This window comes from Canis lupus, chromosome 24 (assembly GCF_048164855.1).
Source record: "Canis lupus baileyi chromosome 24, mCanLup2.hap1, whole genome shotgun sequence".
Taxonomy (NCBI): domain Eukaryota; kingdom Metazoa; phylum Chordata; class Mammalia; order Carnivora; family Canidae; genus Canis; species Canis lupus.
The window spans coordinates 34,703,848-34,729,107 of NC_132861.1; the positions used below are offsets into that span (position 1 = coordinate 34,703,848).

At 34.0% G+C, this 25,260-nt stretch overlaps 1 protein-coding gene across 2 annotated transcripts in view; it reads right to left on the reverse strand.

Annotated features, from left to right (window-relative positions):
• Positions 1 to 384: 384 nt before the first annotated feature.
• Positions 385 to 25,260, reverse strand: part of ADAM7 (ADAM metallopeptidase domain 7) — a 62,344-nt gene continuing 37,468 nt past the window's right edge. The window contains exons 9-23 of one of the 2 annotated variants that reach the window (XM_072796243.1): positions 24,879 to 25,048; positions 22,525 to 22,609; positions 21,498 to 21,628; positions 19,476 to 19,650; positions 17,856 to 17,945; positions 16,668 to 16,863; positions 16,160 to 16,262; positions 14,996 to 15,185; positions 9,780 to 9,860; positions 8,458 to 8,536; positions 7,839 to 7,944; positions 7,373 to 7,472; positions 3,654 to 3,719; positions 2,407 to 2,463; positions 385 to 1,398 (exon numbers count right to left, since the gene is read on the reverse strand). In XM_072796243.1, the coding sequence (XP_072652344.1) occupies positions 1,354 to 1,398; positions 2,407 to 2,463; positions 3,654 to 3,719; positions 7,373 to 7,472; positions 7,839 to 7,944; positions 8,458 to 8,536; positions 9,780 to 9,860; positions 14,996 to 15,185; positions 16,160 to 16,262; positions 16,668 to 16,863; positions 17,856 to 17,945; positions 19,476 to 19,650; positions 21,498 to 21,628; positions 22,525 to 22,609; positions 24,879 to 25,048 (1,674 nt within the window). In that variant the 3' untranslated portion in view covers positions 385 to 1,353. The remainder of the gene's footprint in view (positions 1,399 to 2,406; positions 2,464 to 3,653; positions 3,720 to 7,372; positions 7,473 to 7,838; positions 7,945 to 8,457; positions 8,537 to 9,779; positions 9,861 to 14,995; positions 15,186 to 16,159; positions 16,263 to 16,667; positions 16,864 to 17,855; positions 17,946 to 19,475; positions 19,651 to 21,497; positions 21,629 to 22,524; positions 22,610 to 24,878; positions 25,049 to 25,260) is intronic. The other variant, XM_072796242.1, reaches the window with a different exon arrangement.

The window sequence follows — 25,260 nt, forward strand, 5'->3', positions numbered from 1 at the left end:
CCACCCAGAGATCCCCTAAATGAATGGTTTTAATTAGAACAACAAATGTTTATTAAAAGCTCAATGGGGCTCCTGAGTGGATCAGTCTGTTAAGCATCCAACTCTTGATTTTGACTCAGGTCACGATATCAGGGATATGAGATTGAGCCCTACTTTGGGCTCCATGCTGGGCATAGAATATGCTTGAGATTCTCTCTCTCCCTCTCCCTCTGCCCCTCCCTGTTTATGCATGCACTTGCTCTCTCTCTCTCCCTCTCAAATAAATAAATAAATAAATGCTCACTAGGTGTAAAGTGCTGAGTCCCTGCTGTCTTTTGCCGATCTCACTTGTCCTCCCATCAACCAGTCAACATAGCAAGAAGAGTTTCATCAGGAACAACCAGCTTTCTTCCTTGATTTGCAGCCTTTATTTATTGAATCAGAAAATTCTCATTTCACAGTTGAAAAATTCATTTTAGTGAATGAAACAATTGCATATAGCTTTAACAGAAGCTATAAGAGAAGATGGTGGGAAACATTGGCATAAGAAACAGCTGAAATCATTCTTGGAACAGCCCCACACAGCATCATCAGGAAGGAGTAGAGATGGCACAAAAATTACACAGTAAGTTCTTGAATCTCTGTATTATAAAGATCTCATAAGCACCTCATGGGGGTTGTAGTTCTTCTCTGCTGAAACTAATTTTCTGAAATTCTTATAACCCCCTGACTTCTGTCAGCTTTACAAGGAATTCTAAAAATTTAGCAGTTTAGAATTAGATTCTAGGGAATTTAACCAGGAGCACTTCAAGTCCTCCTTTGCTGCCATCACAATTTTACGAACTACTCTGTAGTTAAGATGACTATTCTTCTGCCTCCTTCGCTGATAGGACATAAGCCATACAGCTATCTACCTTTTAATTATTTAGTGGAATCAGATGACTTCCTGCACTGAATTTCTTGGCATTTCTGCAGGAGACAATTTCTTTTAAACCAGAATTAGTGGTAATCGTGTCAGATTCCAATTAAGTTAAGTAGTTTTATGCTCCCAATGTTTTGCTTCTTCGACTCAGGGGTGTAATTTAATATCCTCAAGGTTTTGAGTCTTTTTAAAGCAACTAGATTGACATTTTAAAGGAAAACACTAAAGCAAAGAGGCTATTTTTGTTTTAGGCTAAAAAGCATTGAAAAGGTACGAATTTTTTTGTACTATATGTCTACAATACAGGTTGTAAATTCTGTAGGTAAATAATTACAGAAAGAATCTGTTTCTCGTCAACATTTTCTGTCCGGATAAAGAAATTTTGAAAAACTGCCAGAAGCTTGTGTAGCAAATATCTAGGGAAGGTTGTGAAGATCTTTCCGCCAGAATCCTCAACCTAGCCTTGCACAGCCATTTTGGATATCCAATTTCAAGTTCTAAATAAAAACAGATGGTTAAAAAGAAGTTATTTCCCCTAAAGTCTATAAGCATGTTATGTTTCAGTTACTCATTTTTATCTGCTAATTACAGTAACTTTTCTGGATTCTGTTGTACTACATTTATTCACATTTTCCCAAATCTCCTTAGCCATGGCTAATTAAGCAGTCATTATAAAATGAACAAGCCTATCAAAAGAAAGAAAACCATTTTGTTTTTCATTACAGAAAGCTAAACATTTTGCTTGCACTAGGGAGCATTTCTCTCCACTCTTCAGTATGAGACAGGTCCATCGTTATGGAGTGGAAGGACCATTAGAAATATCATCCCTTCCCCGTCCCAACAGAGGAAGTGTACTGGGGAAGTTTCCTTATAAGAATGTTTTGTGGGGGAAAGCTTCATATTAACCAGTACATTGTAGAAACTCAACAGAAATCAAAGAATGGATGAATGAACTGAAATGTAGCCGAACAATGCTCTTTTGTCCCCCTTTGACAAAAAACACAATTTCTTGATAGATTTTCTAACATAGCCATAGCAATTCGAAAATGAAATCATCCCTCAGATATAGCCAGTTATTGATGGGGTAAGTGAAACTTTGATGAAACTATCATGAAATAACTGTTCATGAGGAAGGTACTTTCTCTGTAATTACCTATGCTATTACATTTTTTAGAATCCTTCATTAAAACCCATAAGTGCATATATGCTGGGCAAAAAAAGTTTGAGAAAGAAGTCTTGTTTTTGTTATGTCAACATGTGTTGAGACTCTGACACTGTCAAATTCTAGCTTGCTTCTGCAATCAGGTCAGAAGTTCTTGAACTATGTTCTGCTGAATTATCTGTTAGAAATTTTAGCATATCAGATAAAATCATTTCAACCATCCTGTTCTTCTGATAAAGAGAAAAAGTCCCTACTTCTATCAATGAGGAGGCAAAGGACACAAAGGATGCTAACGTTTAAGAAGTTAAAAAGTGGAGGGGTACCATCCGTCACAGGAACTTACCATTTTGGAACTTTGATTGGGATCGGCAATTCCTCTTGGATCTTTATTTGCAGGTTTCTATAATAAATAAATTTTACTGTGTCAGGAACTGCATCAGATATCATGTATAGACACACATGAGCGCATACACGTGCAGACCATCTCTTCTTGATTCATTAAAAATCTAATAAAGTTTGTAAGTTGCTATGGGAGAGGCTGGGGTGAGGGACAGGGGATGGTTCTGGTCAGTGAAGTTTTATCAGAAACCAGTGTTCCTCGTAAACCTTGTGATGGATCTCTCCAACAGTGTACTTAGTAAGAGATTTCCAAACACTTTTCAAGTGCCAGAGTTTTCACCAAGAAAACATTTCTTTCGAAATTCCAGTAAAAACAACTTATAAAAATGGACTGTACTGATTGAGTGGGGACTGGGGAGAAATGCTCATTCAATTCCACCCCAACCGTACAGCACACGCTGAGATCCTTTTGTGTGACAGGAAAATTCTGCAGAATCACAGACTGAAATCTATCTTACTCATAAGACATTAATAAAGAAAGTGTAATGAGAATTGTTGATTTGAAAAAAATACATAGTTGAGAATCTTGGTGGTTTTAGTGCCCATCTCTGAATAATTGTTCTACCAGAGACCTTGAGGCTACAGATGCAGATACAGAGACTCTAGCAGTTCAGAAGATCCTAGAGATCCTGTAATAACTTTTTTTGACTCAGTCTCTAAGGCATATGCATGCAAATTTGGCTAATGTGTTTCTCTTTCATTAATATTGATCAGGGAATACATTCCAGTCAGTGGAAAGCCCTCAGGCTGATAAGGCCCTGCTGGAAGCCATCACTGGGTTTTGACTCCTGAAAATCAAGGTTGGGGGTAGGGTATGGCTGGTGAGGCATTCATCTCAAAAGCACCATTTAAGGGGCACAAACTCAGTAATTGTGAAAAATAATGTGTTAAAAATCTGTTTTTAAAAAATCTAATCTAATTCCCAAGAGTTCATGATGAACACAATGTCAGTATTTTACCTAAAGGTAGTATCTGTGCATGAATGAACAAGCATGACTTCTCGTGCTCTTCTCAAACGAATCCCAGCCCTGATGATAAGTGGGACCTGTCCTATTTCTGCCTCAAATCAGAGAGCTATGTTATATTATTGGACTTATTCAAGGAACCAGCAAACGGTTAAGTGGCACCAAAATTATTATTGAAATGACCACGGATCAGTACAACTAACAGAAAAGAAGTAAGGGACCATACCAGTGTGATGTAGTGTGGACTTGAAAAACTGGTGGGAAGCCTCTCCAAGGACTCTGCAGTTCTTTGCTAGTGAAAAGAAACTCTGTTAACCTTCAATTTGTATTTAAACAAATGTGACTGTTTCTTAAGTGTGCTATATAAATTTTCTAGGTATCTCTGGAATACAACCTAGTAAATGGGAACAATATTCTTTCCTAGGCTATTCTCTTATAATGAAGGAGTCACAATCATACACTCGAGATGAGTGGGAGTTTCTTTACATGTGATGATGAGAATCACACAAGTCTTTCAGCCTCCAAATCTTAACTGAATTGTCCAAATGTCTGAAATCCCGCTTTTTGAACCTTGAAGATCTTTGAGGACCTCCAAAACTTACTGTTGTAATATAGAGATGCCTGGATGAGGTTATCTTCTTTAAAGTGTTTTCTGTTAGCCCATAGTGGACATTTGTACAACTAGAAAACATGATCCAGTGGAAACAGGACCTACCTAGGAGAGGTACTGAGTGCCAGAGGAAAAAAATAACTAAGCATCATTAATGTAACAGGGAAAGGACATCAAGAGACTTTTCCCAAACTATAATTTTGCTGAAAACTGGCCTTTGATGGGTAACTAATGTGTCAAACAAGCACCAGCTAAATAACTGCTATTTATAAAAATTTATAATGAATAATACTCAAAGCCTAAATGAGAGATTTGACACCATGAGCTCTCCTGTATAATCTGTGTTTATAACATATTATGGTACATATACCATTAATAGTGAATTTAACTTATACATATATCTAACAAATATTTATTAAGCTCCTCTTCTTTATTCTCTCATTTAACTACAATGCCAAAGCATTTAAGGAACTTGCATTCTAGAAATGAAATAAATATGCCCCAAACTCTATGTGATCCTCTGGTTGACTTCTGTGAATTTTCATCATTGATCACATACTCAGGCTCCTTTCAGCTGACTCTCTTCTCTGGGAACACAACTGTTTTTCTTATTAATTCATAAAGCATGTTAACACATATTAAGTGCTACATATATAACAAACACTGTGATAAGTACATTTACATAGTTTCTTATTTAAATCTCAAGGCAAATATACAAGATTGGTATTAGCATCATGTTGTTCATATCACAAAATCTGAGTGTAAGCCTAAAAAAATTCCACACAATATTTTCCATCCATTCCAGTGGACAATTAAAACTTGCTTTTATAATCTTGGGGTCATCACTGGTATAATAAAAAGTATAAATAAATAAAATAGTAAACCATCATACAACCAGAGAAAGATTAACTAACCATCCATTTCAGTGGAAGTATTTCTGGTATACTGTCATATATGTATTTCTGGGGATTAAGTGGGACCATGTTCTGTAATATTGTGAAGTAACAAACACAGGGATTATGAGACATGTAGAGTTGGGGCAAAGCATTCAAAACTTGTGGATCTGTGTTACCAGATCACCACTAACAACAACAAAAAAATCCTAATTTAAAAATACTAGCATTATCATATTTTCATCAACATATGCATCTGATAATGGTCAGCTAATATTTAGCCTCTGAATTTAAGGCTTATTTTCCCTCCTTCAAGACAGTCCTCTTGGGAAATTTCATCAGTATTGTCTTATCAATAATGCTTTCTTCACTGGTTAATTCTTTTTAAGGGAATGACTTTGTAGCTTAATTTGGACATTTACAGTTTTTTCCATGAACTGAAGGCACTGGAAATCATAGCTGTTATTAAATGCAGTAAACAAGCTGCTAATTGTAGGGACTTAACCAAGATTGTTGGTTTTTCCTTTAGGTTTTCGTATATTGCTAAAGCTGTTATTTCAGTCAGCTTTTTCCTTTAGTGTAAAATACTATTGGCACATAACTGTAAATATTTTCCCATGTACATATACAGATTGCTGTTGGGTGTATTCATATGACAGGAAATGCTGGGTCATAAAGTTTATGCATGATTAGTTTTAATACTTAGCACCAATTTTCCCCATAGTTATACTGTTTAAACTCGTTAGCTTTGTATGAAAGTTTTCCTTGTCCATATCCTCACAAGTACTTAGTATTGTTGTCCTTTATTTATTTTTAATCATTTCATGGGAAAATACAATACAGATAAAACACACAAAAAACTGGTTCATGGCTTATTGACCAATTTTAGGTAAATATCCCTGTTATCACTCCCTTGGCTATGCAGTAAAACTTTGCCACTTCAAGTTTCGTATCACTATTTTCACCTACAACTTCCCTCTAAATTAGTCACATTCCTGATTTAAAATAATGACCTCACTGTTGCATGTCATTATACTTTTACCCCCAAACATTTACCTCTCAAAACTATAATTTAGTTTGTACATTTTTTAACTTTAAATTTTTTACTAGGAAAAATACATATATTTCTGTGTATATTGCAGTTTGAATTAATTTTGTTTATGGTTTGAGGACTGAATCAAAGTGTCTTTGTACATATGGATACTTTACTCTCCTGTGAAGTCACCTTTGTAATTCCTGACAGTCATGCTGTCTCTCTTATTTTTTTCTGCTCAGTCTGCCTGGAAGTTTATAAGATTTATTAATTACTAGAAAACCACTTTTGCTTTCATTGTTTTCTTATGAGTTTGTTTGTTTTTTATTTTGTTGGTGCCCAGTACTTACTGTTTTCCTGTCTAACTTGCATGGAGTTTTATTTGCTTTTCTTTTTTCTTCTTCTTTTTCTTTTCTTTTTTTTTTGTTTCTTAAAATGAAAGCTAATATCATTGATATGACACTTTTTTTCTTTTCTGGCATAAGTATTTAGTGCTATAAACTTCTTTAATTACTGATTTCACTACTTCCCACAGATTTTGGTATGTTTTGTTCCATTTTCTTTTAGTTTAAAGTATTTTCTATCCCCCCTTTTGATTTCTTTTTAAAGATTTTATATTTTCATTCATGAGAGACACACACACAGAGAGAGAGAGAGAGAATGAGGCAGAGACACAGGCAGAGGAAGAAGCAGGCTCCATTCAGGGAGCCTGACATGGGACTCGATCCCGGGGTCTCCAGGATCAGGCCCTGGGCAGAAGGCGGCACTAAACCACTGAGCCACCCGGGGCCACCCTGATATTTATTTGACCCAAGTGCTCCTTAGAATTTCTTATCTAACTTTCAATTAGGGATTTTCCAAATATATTTCTGTTAATTATTTTTAATACAATTTTACTTTGAGAACATATTTTGTATGACTAATTCTTTTAAGTTTGTTAAGACTTCTTTTACATCCAGGGTGCCTGGGTGGCTTGGTGAGTTGAGTATCTGCCTTCATTCAGGTCATGATCTCAGAGCTCCCTGCCCAGTAGGGAATCTGCTTCTCCCTCTTCCTCTGCCCCTCTTACCTGCTCATGCTCTCCCTCTTAAAAAATAAATAGAATCTTTTTTTTTTTTATAAAAAAGCTTGTTTTATATCCCAAAATAGAGTTTGTGTTTGTAAACTTTTCCAATAGTGCACAAATATTCGTTAAATATTTAATGAATATATACTGCTTTGAAATAGTGTCTTGGTTTGCTCATGTCTTGCCATCCTTTCCTTCCCCACATGTGGATTGTAAGCTTCATTGGTGTGGAATCATGTTAAACAGTTCTTTTGCATCTCCCATGTCTTAGGGTTAGTTCCACTTCAAAACATATACAACTACTTTTTAAATAAATTAACTATTAAGAATGACATCTCCTTACATGGAGGGGATGAATATTAGGTAAAATTGGCTCAGTCCTTGTCTGCTGGTCATCACCAAAGTATCCTTTATTCTCCACTCCCAGTGAGTCTGTAGGTGGGCTGTCAAGAAGGAAATTGAATATTAACATAAGCTGTAGGATAAGTCTGTGGTTAATATTTAATCACTTAGGTGATTTCTAAAAGATTGATACTCAGGTTACACGCTCTAATGATTAAATCTGAGGTAGGAACTAAAATTAGCATTCTTTTAAAAAATCTCTGATTCCCATGTGTAGCAAAGTTTGGGAACCACTGGAATAGGCATTTGGAGATGAGAACATAAATATCTAAAAGTTCAATTTACTGTTACTCTTACTTTGTCCTCAGTAAGGGGCTTATACTTCACCCCCGTGGAGTATCATCTATGGTGATAAAGGTTATATATTCTCAGTAATGGTTACATTTCAACACATAGAAAAAACATACCTTTGAATTTGCTTCAGCTTAATGCATTTTTGGTAATGAATTAATAATATGACAACCCCAACACCAAAAATAACCAGGACAAGCATAACAGCCAGGATGGATATATCTGCAACATTAAAAAGCATAATAAGCTTTAGCCAGGACATCAACTTTAGGACAGTGGAATATTAACTAGAGCTGTTATAATCCAGTTTCTCCCTTCCTTAAATGACTTTAATTCCCCCTTCCTCCATTTTTAAAAAAAATATAAAGTAAAAGATCCAAACATTTTAGAAATTATCATTGTGTTAACCATTGGCACTCTACTCAAGAGTCCACTATGTTTAAGAACTACAATCAGCAGGAAATGTTTTGACTCCTTTATTAATTGACTCTAGGAAAGGTTTTGTTGTGTTATGGATTCTTAGAAGACCTAATCCAAATTTAACTAGAAGAAGATATGTTAATTCTAAAAGGCAATTGTTGTAAATTCAAGTTTGGGTATTTAAATATGCAAAATAATTAAAACATCATGCAAATCTATGCAGAAATACAACATACATCTATTAGACTTCGGAAATAAGGCAAAAATGTTTAGGCTTTTGATATATGCAAGATATTATATTTCTAGGATGCTCACTGGTAACATTTAAGTTTTCTTCCCAGTCCACATGTTCCTGTTCTTCCTTACACTGGCACTGAAGGTCATGGCCATCCACCTGGAAAAGCAGTCAGTCATATAATTTTATCAGATTATGTGTGTGTTTTGCACCTCACATATCTTAGTTCTACATCACACATACACACACACACACACACACACACTTTTACTGATTAGTTAACTAAACTGCATACCAGAATAAAACTTTAAAAAACATAAGCAAACAAAATTACAAGAAGCAACTGCTTTTGAAGATGGCCTTTGGACAAGAGAATAATTCTAATAAATTAAAAACCAGAGGAACAAGATGGTTTGACTTATCTTTCTAGAAGGCATCAATCTATTAAAGGAACAAGCCTGCTAGAGTTACACATATATCTAGACTGCAGGCTCTAGCTGGGCTTAGTAGTAATGAAATAATATTAACATGAGAAAAAGTGGTGGCATAATGTTTTCATCAAAAAGTGTGTGTAACGATTAAGAATAATGCATTCTTTCTGTATTTAAATCTCAGCTTTTCTTTCACATAACATCATGGACTTATTCTCCACAATATAAAAGTAGGTATAGAAATTGTACTCACCTTTTAAGCCTCTTCTAAAGCTTTTAAATGAATGTATATGTAAAGTACTTGAAAGAGTACCTGATATATATACAACTTTATATAAGTCTTATTGATTAATTGGGTTAAGGGGAGATATTATCCACAAATGCAAACTACTAGGTACTGCTAGTACTCGGTAGTGTTAATTGAAATTATATACATGTGTGAGTGTATATATATGTATATACATATGTATGTATATGTACATATACATACATATATACAATTATATATGTGTATATATATGTATAGACATATACACATACATATATGCATATATACACACATACATACATATTATATAATATTTTGTTGATTTGTCAAAAACTTAGGTTAATGTTGACATTGGCATAATTTAACTATAAGTGACACTATGATAGATACAACTTTAAACATCAGGTTTAAACTTGATATGTACTAAGTTACTGGGTTTCTAGATTACCAGTCCACTAATAAAATATATACTTTCAATACTGGCAATATCTATGTATAATACTGGTTTGGATATTTAGATTAGTTTTATGGATGATCCATGAAAAAATGGATCCCAAATGTATATTTAAAAAATCACCACACACACACACACACACACACACACACACAAACACATACACGCATACACTCCATGCTCAGGAATGAAGTCCTTTGTAAATAAATGACTGGCAAGACATTAATTTAAAAAGCAGTCCAATCTTACAGCATTTTCATTGCATTGAGAAGAGCAGTTGGTTGAATTGTAGACCTTTTCAAGTTTCATACATTCACCATTGCTGCACACCTGGAAATGAAGTTACCGATATGAATTAATAACTTGTTCTTAGAATGTACATGATTTTCGTATTGAAAAAAAATCACATGTAGAATATTCTGTAGAAGAAAGAATTCTCCATAAATGTTTGATAGATATTTGAAACAAAGATAGTGTACATTTATTGTTATATACAAAATCCTTAAAATATCTATATCCTTACTAATTCTTCAAATGTTAATTTATCAAAGATTTTATAATCATAAATGAAATAATTTCTTTTTATTACTTGTATCAAGTGTTCTTTTGATTTGGTAACGATCTTTGCTTGCTATATCACAGTTACTGATTAGGCACTTGTTATTGTCGTGTCAATTAATCTTATTTATGCTTATTAACTTTAAAAAATTTGCTTGTTATATTTTGTACATTTTATAACCAAAATATTGTTGTTTTTGTTGCTTATAATTATTACCTGGCTTATCTTCACACATTTAATTTTTACCTGTCATTTTTATTTTTACCCATTTCTTTTAAAAACTTGTATCAGGAAATATTTTTTCAACTCTATTGGGATATATCACCCCACCTCTCTTGGCCTGTAAGACTTCTGCTGAGAATTTTATTGATAGTCTTATGGTCATTCCCTTAGATATGATGAGTTGCTTTTCTCTTGTTTTTAAAATTCTCTTTTTGTCTTTGGCTTTTGACAATTTGGCCATAATCTATCTCTGGATAATCTTCGGATTGGTCTTGCTTGTGTTTTTTTGAGCTTTCTGAATCTAAATGTCCATATCCTTCCCAATATTTGGCAATTTTTCAACCATTATTATTAAAAATAATCTTTATTCCTCTTTATTTCTCTCTTTTCTCCTTCTGGGACTCACATAATGCATATATTCATTTTTTTTGTCTTTAGTATCATATAAAGGCTTTCTTCACTAGTTTTCATTCTTTTCTCTTTTGTTCTTCCAACTAGCTAATTTCAAATGACCTATCTTAGACTTCGCTGATTTTTTCTTCTGAATGATCCAGTCTGCCATTGAAGCTGTGGCTGGACCAAGATCTTCAGGTCTGCCTCCAGGGATATAGATAAGTCTGATGGGTGCCTAGAAGATGTTGTTGGTAACAGTACCAAAGCCAAATGGGGTTACAGCCAAGTAGCAGGAGACATGGGTATTTATGGGGTCTGTAGCTAGGATTATGGTCAACAAGCTTATCACCCAGCAATGGGCCTCCTTCCTCAAAATGGACTCCATCAGTGTTTTGCAAGATACTACCTGGTTTCAAAGCTCCTACAAAGGTGCTTTTTCCATGGCTGGCTACTAAATTATTACTGCTGTGCGGAGATACAACTGGGACACTTCTTATTCCACCATTTTGCTGATGTCATCCCCTGAAAAATCTTTTCAATCCACCAATTCAAAGCTTACTTTAACATTTTAAATACGGAAATTTTATTCTACTTATATTCATTGTGATAAGTGATATGTTTAATTTTACTCCTTTCATTTTAGTATATTATTTTAAATGTTAGACATTTTAGCTTTTTTATCTTTATTACTTTTTCTGCAATTATTTGAAAGCCATATGTCTTGTTTTCTAAACATTGATTCATTTTGCATTAAAACATTTAAATCTTAATCACTCTATCATTGTCAATACCAAATAAGCATTAACTCTTCCTTATGTAAGCTAAGACATTTGTCACATTTTTATTCTTTATTTTTCTTTATATATTTGTTTGAGAAAATTGAAATTTGAGATTTCTATAGACTGTTATTCACTATTCAATGCTTTATAATCTTATAATAAACATATTAATAATAAATAACTATAATTTATTCAAAATTAATATAGACTTTCTGGCTTGCAACTATTTCCTTAATATTCTCTCTACTCATTTAACTTTTTAGTTTAATTCATTTCTCAGCTGGCTAGAACACTTTCTTGACTATCTTTCTTTTCAGAAATAAATGCTATCTAATTTACTGTAGTTTTTTATAGTCATAAGGTGTGTGAGGACGTCATCCTATTTCTTTCTATATGAATAATAACTTGGCTGCAAGTATGGTTTTAGGATTCCAATACTTCTATTCCCCAAAGCTCCACAGATTTTGCTGCAATATCTTCTGGCATTTCTTTTTGGAGATAAATGTAATAATGGCCTGATAATTGTTGTTGTTGTTGAAAAGTGCCGCTTGCCTTCTTTAGTGCTTATGTGACATTTTCTTTATTGTTGACTGTATGCTGTGAGGATGATTCTAAATGCTCACCTCCTTCTATGAATTTTTTCTGGTACTGAGTTTTTATTTTATACATTCTTCAGCTCAGCGATTTTTTTGTTATTACATCTTCAATCATACTTTTACTTATGTTTTCTTTATCTAGGATTCCTATTAAAACAGTATTAGATTTCTTAGGACTATTTTTCCTGCTTGTATTCATTTTCTTCTTTATTTTTTTTTTTTTTATTTATGATAGTCACACAGAGAGAGAGAGAGAGAGAGAGGCAGAGACATAGGCAGAAGGAGAAGCAGGCTCCATGCACCGGGAGCCCGACGTGGGATTCGATCCCGGGTCTCCAGGATCGGGCCCTGGGCCAAAGGCAGGCGCCAAACCGCTGCGCCACCCAGGGATCCCCATTTTCTTCTTTAGAATTCCTTTATTTCATCCTTGTGTGTTAAGAATTTTAACTTCTAATTTACTATTTTTTTGTGTTATCCATTTCATGGTTTACTGCTCAAATTACAAATAAATCAGTAGTTATGATTTATTTTGTAATTTGAAGGCAGTGCTTGTTTTCAAATAATACCATTTTTATAGATTTAATATCCATTTAAATCTGATTAAAATATAAATTTAACTTTTTTCTAAAGGATTTCTCTCTTTTCTTATGTATATGTGTTTCATAGGGGAAGATCATCTATGAGTCCTCAGATTAATCTCCATTGTTCACACTGTTGAATTCTTTTATGTATGTTGCTATTTGTCTTCTTTCTAATCCTTATAGAATGGATTTTCCTATATACATGATCAATGAACACTGGAAAACACTGTGTAAATCTATGTAAATATCTTTCCACATACTTCAGGTTCAACTAAAGGGAAACATTGAAATGTTCCTTTTTTGATTTTGCCATATTTATATGTATATAAATGTTTATATATAAAGAGAAAACTATAGAGACAGGTTTGCGGCAATTCTTTTGTGCCAGTGAAGACTAGTATTCTCTCTTCCCTTCCCCTTCTCCTCTACTCTTCTTCCTTTTCCACTGTATTATTTTCCTTATCTATGCTGCAAGTTCTATAAGGAAAAAAAAATCCGGGAGCAATGGGATATGTTTGCCCTCATTTCTTATGCCAAATTAAAATTGACCCAGAAAGAAAAAATATTAAGAGAAACTAGAATGTTTTATTCATTTTAATTTACTCATATATAAAAATACTATCTCAATGTAAAAATGAGATGAAAAGTCTATAATTAGTATCTTTGTGATACCTCTATAAACTGACATTTGCTATTCATAAATTCCATCATTGTGAAATAGTTCAATAACTGGCACCATTATGATTTGTATGCTTTTTAAAAAAGATTTTATTTATTTATTCATGAAAGGCACAAAGAGAGAGATAGAGAGAGAGGCGGAGACAAAGGCAGAGAGAGAAGCAGGCTCCATGCAGGGAGTTGTGGGACTTGATCCTGGGTCTCCAGGATCACTCCCTATGCTGAAGGAGGTGCTAAACTGCTGAGACATCAGGGCTGCCCTGATTTGTACACTTTTATACTAAGACTTCTCCTGAAACAATAGGCCCTCTATGTGGCGGCATATGGTCACAACATACTTATAAGATCAAGATGCAGTAATAGCTTCCATATAAATTCCTTTGCTTAATCCCTGCCACTCTTAATGGGTTCTATGAAGGGTAAGTCATACTTTTGCTTAGTATTTCTGGATGATTTTTCTTACCCGATGTGAATAGAAAATTGTTTGATATTTTCTCTAATCTAATGCCTCATACACTCTATCATTGAAAGTCATTGAACTCTCTAGTATGTGGCTGGTACACATACGTACGTAAAATTTTACAAATATACATTCCTCACAATTTTGATATTTAATTATTTTAATGGGAAATTGTAATACTTAAAAATATGGATTTGAAATATAATCTCCATTAAATTATTAAATTCTAATTCCTTCCTTTACATTCTGGATTTTTTTTCAATTCATTTTTCTATCACATTATATGCATGATACTATGTAATGTTTGTGGGTGGTGGTATGGGAGAAGAGAAGCTATATCACAGACAGTAACTATAGTATTTTGAAATAACTGATTTTTAAAAAGTATTATGTTTTCTATATATTCCTGTGTTTATAAGCTTTGATGAGTTGGCTGTTGTTTTTAGGATGCATCTAAATTTTCCACCTTGGAATGATAAACCTCTTCTGATCTGGCCTTACTCTAGCTGCTCAGCTTCATATTCTGACATTTCACCCAAAGCTCCAGTAACATTGAAATTGTCAGTTACATGACTATGCTATACATTTGCACCTTTGCATATTATGTAGGTATTTCTTTCTAAAAAGCATTTTCTCATTTTGTCTGCATTGAAAAATGTTCATAATGTCAAAGTTGAAATATCACTTGTGTTGTCCAAGTAAAGTCAGTCACCTCTTGTTTTGGACTCAAATGTGCATTGGTCACACCACTATAAAAGCACTTGTATTAGATTGTAATATATAATTCAATCTATGAAATTCTCAAGTACACTCATCTTTATATCATTTGTGTCTAGCATGGCCACTGGCACCATAGCATGTGCCCAGTAAATAGGAATGAATGAATAAAATAAATGAAGAACATATGGCTACTTCACAGTCAAATTAATTAAAAAAATTATGTCTATAATTTCACTAGATGTCTACTCTAAGATACTAATTAGCACACTAATAACATTTGCATATCATTTTCTATAACAGAGATTAGACAAAATGAATATTTATTATAGTGTTATTACTACTTTGCTCAATTAAAATAAAAAGTTACCCATTTGTTTCTGCTTTTCCATATAGAGGCCCTCAGGAACCAATTAAAAAATAATTTTTTAAAGTGGCTGAACCAAGAAGTTTTCATAAAACAGAGGGCTTTCATCTTACCATTCCATCTCCACATTTTGTTCCAGGAGCAACCAGGCCCAAATCTTTAGAATTGTGGTATAAAATAAAAGTTTTGCACTCTGCAGTGACATTCTGCTTTGAAATCTTCTTAAGGTGATTGATCTTTTCTTTCCCAAGTAGTGATGAATGCTGCCCTCTACTGCAGTGTATCTTTCCACATTTGACATCTCTGAAGGAAAGGAAGAATATTCTGTCTTGGGACCAGGAAATAGAACTTTATAGAGATGAGGCTGGCAGTATAGTGGTGTGGCCTGGTCACTTTTCTCTAGACCCAGGCTCATCAGTGGGTTGCAAAAGCACCAAGAGAGGCAGGATGAAAGGTTAGACAAAGTCCTGACTTTGGGACCTGTGATGAGTAGGTGAAGATGTAAAATAATTGTATTTCTTTGGAGTTCTGTGATTCTCACAAATCCATATTAGCTCAAGTTTACAGAAGAATATTTCCTATTAGTAATTTGAGTTTGTATAACTTTCATCAATACGTTAAGATTTCTCTCTTATTCTTTATTCTTTCTTGCACAGAGCACATCAGTTAATTCTCACACACACAAAAAAAACTATGCATTTGCTATTACTATTATACCCATTTTATAGATTAGGCAAAAATTGGAAGCTAGAGGAAGTTAAGTGACTGCCGAGTTTCACCTCGTATATATATGAGCAAAGTTGAACTTGACCAAAGTTTTCTTTGTTGTTTTCAGTCCAATCCCTGTTTTATGGCACAGAAAAAAACCTTTCTGAGTATAGCAAACCTGGAAGAATGACACAGCTAATGCTTTTTAAAATCAGATCTAGCTTCCACTTCTCTCCTTCCTTCCAATTTCAAGTTCTACTTTTCTTTCCTGTTATGGCTTCACTTATTCCTTCTTTCTGTTTCTTTTCCCCCATTCCACTGTATCTTCCTATTGTTTTTTTGGCTTCTCTTCCTCCCTTTCTTTCCTAAGAAATTTATCTCTTTCTTATCTTTTCTCCTTGTTCTCCATGACCTTCAGCTCATAGTATGTAAATACCAGTTACACAGACAGGGATGTGTGCTCATTCCCTCACCCCCCCTCTTCCTAATCTCCTCAGTAAAAAGAGGTTAGCAGCTGTCAGAACAAGAGCAATTTTGATTTTGCAAAAACACTCTTAAAAAGCACTTACTTCTCTTCACAGGGAATTAAGCTGTTTTCCTTGTTTTTGCAGTATCCAAATCTATTTCCTTTTTTATTCATCTCATAGCAGAGATCAGAACTGTCTTTCACCTCTAGGATCCAATATGGAATAATTAAAGTAGAACAATAAAAACATGAATGTTATAAATCGTAAAATATCTTATTTTTCTAATGCAATTGAAATTTCAGTATTAAGAATTGGTAAGGCAGAATGGGAAAAATAAATCACTCTAAAGCTATCCTATTGCATCAGGAGGATATTTTAGGGAGAAGTATGGATATAAAAAAGTAACAAACATACCTTAACCCACATACTGAGCTAGTTAATGTTAGAGGTAATATCAACTAATATTAACGGTAATATCCAAAGAAATTCTAGGTAAGATCTGGGAAGAATATCACAAATGGCATTATCTTCAATCTTGTCCCTAAATTTTTACAGGATAATAATAGCTATTATGTTTATCAGCTGTTCACTGGAGTGAATACTCTCTCACCATTATCAAAGAATTCAGAGCACTGATCATCCCGGGTGGGACATTTCCCCATGAAGCAGTAGCCTTTTGCATTCTTGCAAGGAAATCCATTTACTTGGAATTTGTCCTGAGGACATGCAGTAGAGTGACCAGTACACACTTCAGGAAAATCACATTCATCTTTTGCTGGTCTGCATATGGACCCTGATTTTTTCATCTGTTGAAAAAAAAGACTAATAAATCTTGGACACATTAGGTATGTTAAGTTTCAGTAAGTAGGGGAAAGTTTGACCCACTTAATTTATCTAAAAATAAATGTTTTAAGTTTGGATCATGACTTTCATCTCTATTCCACTGAGAATTATTATCATTTGTAAATACATTTGGTTTTTATGTAATTTCAGGAAAGACACGATGGTGTTTTTGAAAATCTGTATTAGAACAACATTGGGCAGAGTTGGAACAGACATAAAATGGAGAAATGAGCAAGTGTTTTGTTCATTTTGCTCTAGTACATACCATCCCCAGCACACATACAACTGGGAGCCCCTACCTATCTATAATGAGGAAACTCCATTCCCAATAAATCAGATCTCTCCATATGAACTGGAAAAATTCTCTGACTCATTCCTGGAGGAAAGTGCATTATTCAGCCTCTCAATATGCATTTGATTGTAATGAGTCCTAGAAAGATTTGAAAATGAATAAGACATGCTTCCTTTCCTTTGTGAGTTTACAGTACAGTGAGTTGAAAGAGATGTCATTAAAACTTTGGACAGAGTCATTTGGATTCCTGATTGCCTTACCTAGGAATATATTTCCATGTACTAGTCACTCTCACTTTCCAAGTCCTGTATGATCCTTTTCCCTTCTAGTTCACTGTTGTTGGAATGCCACCCCTCCCTATCACCACATCTGAGCTGAGGTTAAATAAGTTGGTAATGATTTACAAAGGAACAAGAATAATGTTGATCATATAGCTCTATTCCTAAAAGACCAAGTGATACCTACATGCTTCTTCACTTTCCTGACCATGGGATTGCCCAGGACTGAAGTCAGAACATCTCAGAAGAGGTTTTATTTGGGACAAGCAAGCCTAACCCTGATCTGGGATTAATAGTGTAGGGTCATTCAATGGATGGCCAATTCTGTGGTCCTATGTACACTTAAACTGAAAATGGAAAACCCATTCCTAGCAAAGGTCCTTACCTGACAAGATTCACAGCATTCTCCTTCTGCACAAGTAAATCCTGGCTTCAACACACATTTGTTTGCATCACAGCAAGGATTGGTACACTCCTGGAAATAATCAAAAAGATAAATTGTTTTGTACTTAAGGTCCTGTTTAATAAGTTGTTCTGTGTAATTTATTATTACTTGTCTTTCAGAGAGAGAGGGGGAAAATCTCAAGCAGACTACCCACTGAGCATGGAGCCCAATGTGAGGCTTAATCCCAAGACCCTGAGATCATGACTTGAGTCAAAATCAAGAATTGGAGACTTAACTGATTGAGCCACCCAGGTGCCTCTATTTTCTTCCAAATTGGCCGTTTAGTACTCCATGCTAATGAATTTTCATCAGCAGTATACAAAGTTCAAAGTTTCTGACCTTCCGTTTTCCTGATGATTTCCATTCTTTGAAAGGATCTTGCTACTTCTCAATTCTAAAAGTTTAATAATAGAACTTCTGAAGATCTAATTTCACATTTTCCTCAAGATTTTAAGTATTTCAAGTGGAACTTTGTTGTTTTTAATACATCATTAAATAATTAGCAGGAAGGATGCTTAGGGCCTATGTACTCTAAAAAATTAAAATAGCAAAAGAAATTGTCTGCATCCTGTATTGTAAGGTACTTCATGTGTTGGAATCAAACTGTAGAACCATTCTAAAGAATGTGCATAGGCAAAAGCACCATTTTCCAAATTTAAGAGCCTCTTTACATTTAATCTGAGACATTTGAAAACTAGTTGTTGCAACTTCTTTACATGTCACTGTCCCCACTCTGATCATATAGTCTCTGATTCACTAGGCTATTAGACTTATTTTGAATTAGTGTCTAAGTGTACATACTACAAATGTCGTCTTCAGACCAGCAGTATCAACATAACCTTGCAGATTGTTAGTAATGAAGGATCTCACCCTCACTTCAGGCCTACAGAATCAGAACCCATGTTTTAAAAATGTTCCCAAGTGGAACTTGGGAACTTATATATATATAATTATAAATATAAATATTTATATTATAAATATAATAATTTGAGAAGTGGCTAAGATCCATACCTATATGATAGGCTCTTAAGAGAAATAGCTTCTATGTTGGAGAAAAGCAGATTAAGAATTACTTTAAAATTTATCTTAAAGCCATGTTCTAAATGTTCCAGAGACCAAGGCTGTAATAAATATGTGGAAGGTTAGAAGGGTTCTTCTCGGTTAAGACAGTTTTCTAATGACATGAACTGTCCAACTGGGATATAGACCAGCCTTATAAGGCCCCAAGTAAAGCTCAATTGCCTGACTGTGGAGAACAGATTCCTATTATGCATGAGATCAGACTTAATGGCACCTACAGGCCTTTCTTACAAGAAGAACCAATTACCATATAAACCAGGCAAATGCGGTACTGTGGATCTCCAGTAAGATCATTATACAGTTCATGACTTGGTAAGATGCCTTGTAATGAGGCCACACCAGGGACTCATTTCAAAATGAGACAAAAAACACATTCTTTAAAACTTTACAAGGAATATCATGGTTGTTTAATGGCTACCTCCTTGCCTACGTTCAAGCTAAGCATAAACTTTGTAATTTAAAGATATTATTTGCAAATACCTGAATGGAGCCACAATCACACTCTTCTCCTTCATCCAACTTCTTGTTTCCACAATATGGGTAATCACTTAACTTATCAGAAAATGGAATATTGAACATGCATGTGGGATTATAATTCTTCAGGTGTTGCAGGTACTGAATTCTGTTGCATTTACTAAATTTTATTGCAGGAATGCTAGATTTAGATGAATTAAAAAAAGATTAATTTTATCAATACACAGTGGTGGAACAGCTATGAAACTTTTATGAAGAATTTAGAAAGGATAAATATAAATGAAGAACTCTAAAAGTTCATTTACTTCTCCTACTTTGCTTTACTGTTATAGGAGAGTAGCAACTGCGCTTTTGTTGTAGAAAATGTCTTATTGAAACAGCCAACACATGATATTCTGGTAAACATACTCTGACTATATATCCTCCAGAAAGTCCTTCCAAAGCCCACAGTTCAGACTGAATGTGCCTGCTGCTCCTAGATCACTTTTTATTTGTTTCTCTTGACATAACCTATATATTTGTTTATCGTTTATACAAGATTACAAGCTTTTCAATGCAGGGACTATATTTTTTAAAAAATAAGCACAAATTAATATAGTGCCTAGCACAAACTAGTTCTCTATAAACATTTGTTGAAATAAATCATTTATTTAGGATTTTCTTACACATCATAGGAATGCACTATACTTCTCAAAAGTTTAAAGATTAATAGGACTAAAATTCATCTCCCTTCTGTCTTCCTTTTGCTTTGACTCCCTTGCCATTATTGAGACATGATGGACACAGATGAACTTTTAGAGTCTTTGGAATGGTGGGGCCCTGAAAAATACTGCTAATTATGTAGATAATGCTATCAATTTAAATATCAGTTACTTAGTTCTTACTCTACACCAGTCACTGTGCTTGGGTGCTTTCACTATTTCATTTAATCAATATGGAGAAGTACTGATCATCATCATAAACACTTTTCTTTTTTTTTTTTTTTTTTTTTTTTATTTTTTTTTATTTATTTTTTTTTTTTTCATAAACACTTTTCTTATATGCAATGTACTGTGTATTCTCTGTGAGGGAGTTAAAATATGTATAAAGTTTAGGACCTCGCTGCAGGTAATTCACAGCACGATGGGGAGATATAGGACATTCATTTGTTCTGTAACTATTTATAGAGTACCTCGTATGTATCTGGGGCTTTTCTAGATAGTGTGATAAAACAGTGAAAAAAAGAAAACAAAACCCTCTGACCTCATGAAATTTATATTTTGTTGGAGGAATAAAATAATAAGTAAGCTAAGTAGGTAAAGCATAGACTAAAGCATATCACTTTAGATAGTAATTAATACCAAGAATGGAAAAAACAAAACAAAAAAGGAAAGGATGGATAATGACATAGTATGTATTTGAGGAGACAGGATCAAAAAATTGGATCCGGTGGTTGGAGAAGGTTTGGCTGAGAATAACATTTGAGTAAAGATTTGAAGGAAGAAAGAAATTAGAGTTTGTTTTTTTTTTTAAGATTTATTTATTTATTTATTTATTTAGAGAGAGCGAAGAGAGAGGCAGAGACACAGGCAGAGGGAGAAGCAGGCTCCATGCAGGAAGACTGATGTGGGACTCGATCCTCAGTCTCCAGGATCACACCCCGGGCTGCAGGTGGCACTAAACCGCTGCGCCACCGGGGCTGCCCAGAAATTAGAGTTTATAGCAAAGATGATAAAACAAGGCACATGGAGTGTATTTTTCTCCTAAGCACCTTAGTATGATTTACTAGTTAATCATTGTATACTTTTGCAATATACTCAGATGGAGTTTTAGAATTTCTTTCATCATGTCACTAGGACAGATATTATGAACTGATAAGATTTAGCCCCCAAAGGGAAATAGCCTATCATGGCTGGTTTTGTAATAGACTTCATGGAATATATTAGTAAAATTTTCACATAATAACAATATATACCCACAATATGGAGTTCTAATCAAGAGGCATGCCCAAAATATTTAAATGTCTTCTCTACATTGTTTGAGCCTTACCTTCCACCACGATCCATCACACATCTTTCAAAATTACAGGTACATGGGTAATCATCATGCTTCATCCCAAAGTTATGCCCCAGCTGATGTGCAATTCTGCTTGCAACTACATTTAGGTCAGGCAAAAGATCCTGAGGCCAAGAAAAGATGTACGCTAGAAATCTCTATAAGATAATATACTTTAGTACATAGTGTTTTGAACTATTGGTTGAGATCTGGTTTCTAGCTTCTGATTAACTAGAACTTATTTGAGAGACCATTGACTTCATCACATTCCTGCCCTAAGTTCTTTTAATTATATAGTGAGATTGGGTAAATGATCTTTTGAGGGTCTCTAACTCTCACATTTTGAAATTCTTTTTTTGTGGCATAGTAATAGTCATTGTTGGATTTCTATAAACTCATTCTTACAAACAGCTAAAAATTATTACTAATGTCCTACACAATACACTAAACATTATTGATTTGCCTTTTATATACTAGATATTCAAAGAGGGTAAAAATAAAAAAATATGTGATCATATTTTTAGAGTACAGTCTTATATTGCACAGTAGTGGTATGTGATGATGAACAACACTGGTTTACCTTCATTGTTTATCTATACCTTTTATAAGACATTTCTTTTCCTCTTTAATAAAGGAAACATAGCAGTATCATTGTGATATATCTTGGTGGGAATATATGACAGAATGAACATGTTTCCTTTCTTTCTCCTCCTCCTCCTCCTCCCCCTCCTCCTCCTCCTCCCCCTCCCCCTCCCTCTTCTTCTTCTTCTTCTTCTTCTTCTTCTTCTTCTTCTTCTTCTTCTTCTTCTTCTTCTTCATTGGCTCCATGCCCAGGCAGAGCCCAACACAAGGCTTGAACTCATGATATGAGATCAAGACCTGAGCTGAGATCAAGAGTTGGATGCTGAACTGACTGAGCCACAAAGGTACACCTGGTCCCTTTCAATAGGACACAGAAAATTTATAAAACTTAAATTCAAACTTTATGATTAAGTTTAATAACAAATAAAACACAGCCTACCTTAACAACACTGGAGGAGTAATAGGGCAGACATATGCCCTCTGAAAAAGAAGTTCCTTGTGCATGTGTGTAGAGCCACTTCCCACTATAAAAAAGATGCAAATAAAAAAAAAAAGATGCAAATACACTCTTCAGTCTGAGGCAGTAGTTTAATTAACACAAAGATTGAATTGCAATGAATCCTCATAATGCTAGTGACTTTGCACATTAAAATGTCTTTTTTTTCCCTGAAGTTCTAGAATTCAGGATGATCTTAATTGTTATTAAGTTCATTTAAAGCTTGTGGCATATTAGGGGTATTGAATAAATCAGTACAATCTAAAGTTGAAATCCTGAAAAAATAGAACTTAAAAAAATAACGTGAGAGTCCAATTTTACATGGCTTACTCTACACTCAGCTTTAGATAAAACCACTTAAAAGGCCAAAAAATTAAGTTAAAAGTGTTTGGAAGGAAAAAATACAGCATAATAACTAGACTCAATACTGAGATTAATTACTTAGCTATAGTTGAAAGTTTTAAAAAATTTTAATCAACCATAGAAACTCATAGAGCATTAGGTAACCATAATCAAACATTTAAAAGAGTTGTCATGTGAACTATCCTTGGATTACCTAAAAAGACAGATATAGATGTATATACTAAGGGAGTCCAGACTTGATACACTTTCGAGAACATTTAGAATTGGACCACTTTAAAGAGCCATCATGAACTGGAAGACCACACTTGAAATATAAGTAAGAAGATTCAAATATGAGAAAGGTGGTCAGGCTAGATGATCCCTTTTAATCTTTAACTCTTTTAATCAAGAAGATACACTTTTAGTCTCAGTGTTTAGCTATGTATCTTGGAGGAATTTAAAATGTCTGTCTTCTTAGACGCTAGAAATCTTGGAATAGAATACTGTGTATAAAGATGAAGCATCAGTGTAATGCAATCTGGATTCTGATTTTGCTCATGGTTACTTAAAACAAAAATCACACACCATGATAATGCCATATATATTATTTCATCACTCATCTATGTGAATATAGATAAGAGGACATACAAGAAACTCAACACATAAGAAATCCCAAATATGATGTCCAATTAGACATTTAGGAGAACTTTCCTCATTTTCCTATTTGCAGACATACTATTGTTGTGAGAAGCTTCTGCTCAGAATGAGGCATTCATGAAAGTAAAAAGTTTTCTGCTTACAGCCATGTATTATTTCTAGACTAATTTATTAAGTATTTTAAAACACATGTCCAAGAAATAGGCAAAGAGGATAATCTTGCCCAAAATAAAGGTTATTATGATATTTTACTTTAATTTCTATAGTTTTAGAACATACTAGTGAATGAATATCTGTGTCTCAGTCAGGTAAAACTATCCCCCTGGATATATATGCTGTGGGCCATCCCAGATATGAAAATCAGAAATGATATGACTTTGGAGGTGTGGTTCACTCTCATCAGTCTGCCAAAGAGCTGGAGCTGACCTCCAACTACAGGTTCTAGAAGGCTCACAGTTCTGAGTTCAAATTGAAAGTTAACATTTAAATAATGCTAAGAAGCATATTTGTAGGCTGTAGGAGAAACACTGCTATTATAGGAAGATGAAGTAGGTAAAGTGGGTACCATTGTTATATAGTAGCTTTAAGGGCACTAGAAGAAATGCTAAAAAACTCCATTGCTCCAAAGCTGTGCTTTCATATTTTAATTAGGATAATAGGACTATGGTTAATGCAAGGTTAAAGTCAATTCAGCTCCACAATTATTTATCTTTTCCTTATAGACTGAGTAGTATGGTTATTTTGAATTACAAAAAATGATTTTAAAATGCCCCCCCCTTTTTAAGAATGACAATATTGTTGATAAATCCAAACCCTTGTTTACTTAGGAATATTAAAGCTGTGGAAGAGATGCTCTTGAAATGCTTTTCATTGGATAAGGACACTTTGTTGAGGGAAAATGTCCAGAGAATGAAGTGCTTTCTCCGAAATGTAGGTTTTGGTGGAGTATTGGAATGGCATAGTGCAGAAGAATAAAAGGAGTTAGTGTTGGATGCTGATAAATAAATCAATTATAAAAGTATATTGCTTACCTAATGACATTTTCAACCCTTCCCAGAAATGTAAATGTGTTATGTTTACTTTCTAGTATTAATCAGTATTAGAAAGAAAGACTATTAAAAAGTTCATTTGGAAATAAAACGAATAAGCAACAACATACTTTTTAAAACAATTGATATTTTGTGACTGTGTACTGTGCAAAAGTCAATTGTTTTAAAAAGTATGTTGTTGCTCATTCGTTTTATTTTCCTTTTTTCTAATCCACCTAGAGTATGCAGAAAAATAGAGCACTTACATACCTGAGTAATAGAACATGATCAAAGTTATTCCTTTTTTTAAGGATTATTTCTTGCCAAGTTGAAAAACGCAATAAGGTGTTTTCTATATTTGAATCTATGTGTACTTTATCTTCATTTGTCCATATTTCAAGTCCAACCAATGTCACATGAATGTCCAAAATTTTATAAATCTGTTCAAAGGAGAAATTAATTTTCACAGAGTCAATTTACAGAAGGATAGTTCATCATTACTATATTCCTCTACAATAAAAAAGTAATAATTTTAACATGTGAAGTACTGTAACAAAAAGTGTAGGCCTTATTTTACAAATGGTTATATTGAAACAGAACGTAGAGTAAATTGCTCAGAATACTGAGTGAATTGCCATGACCAACAAAGAAA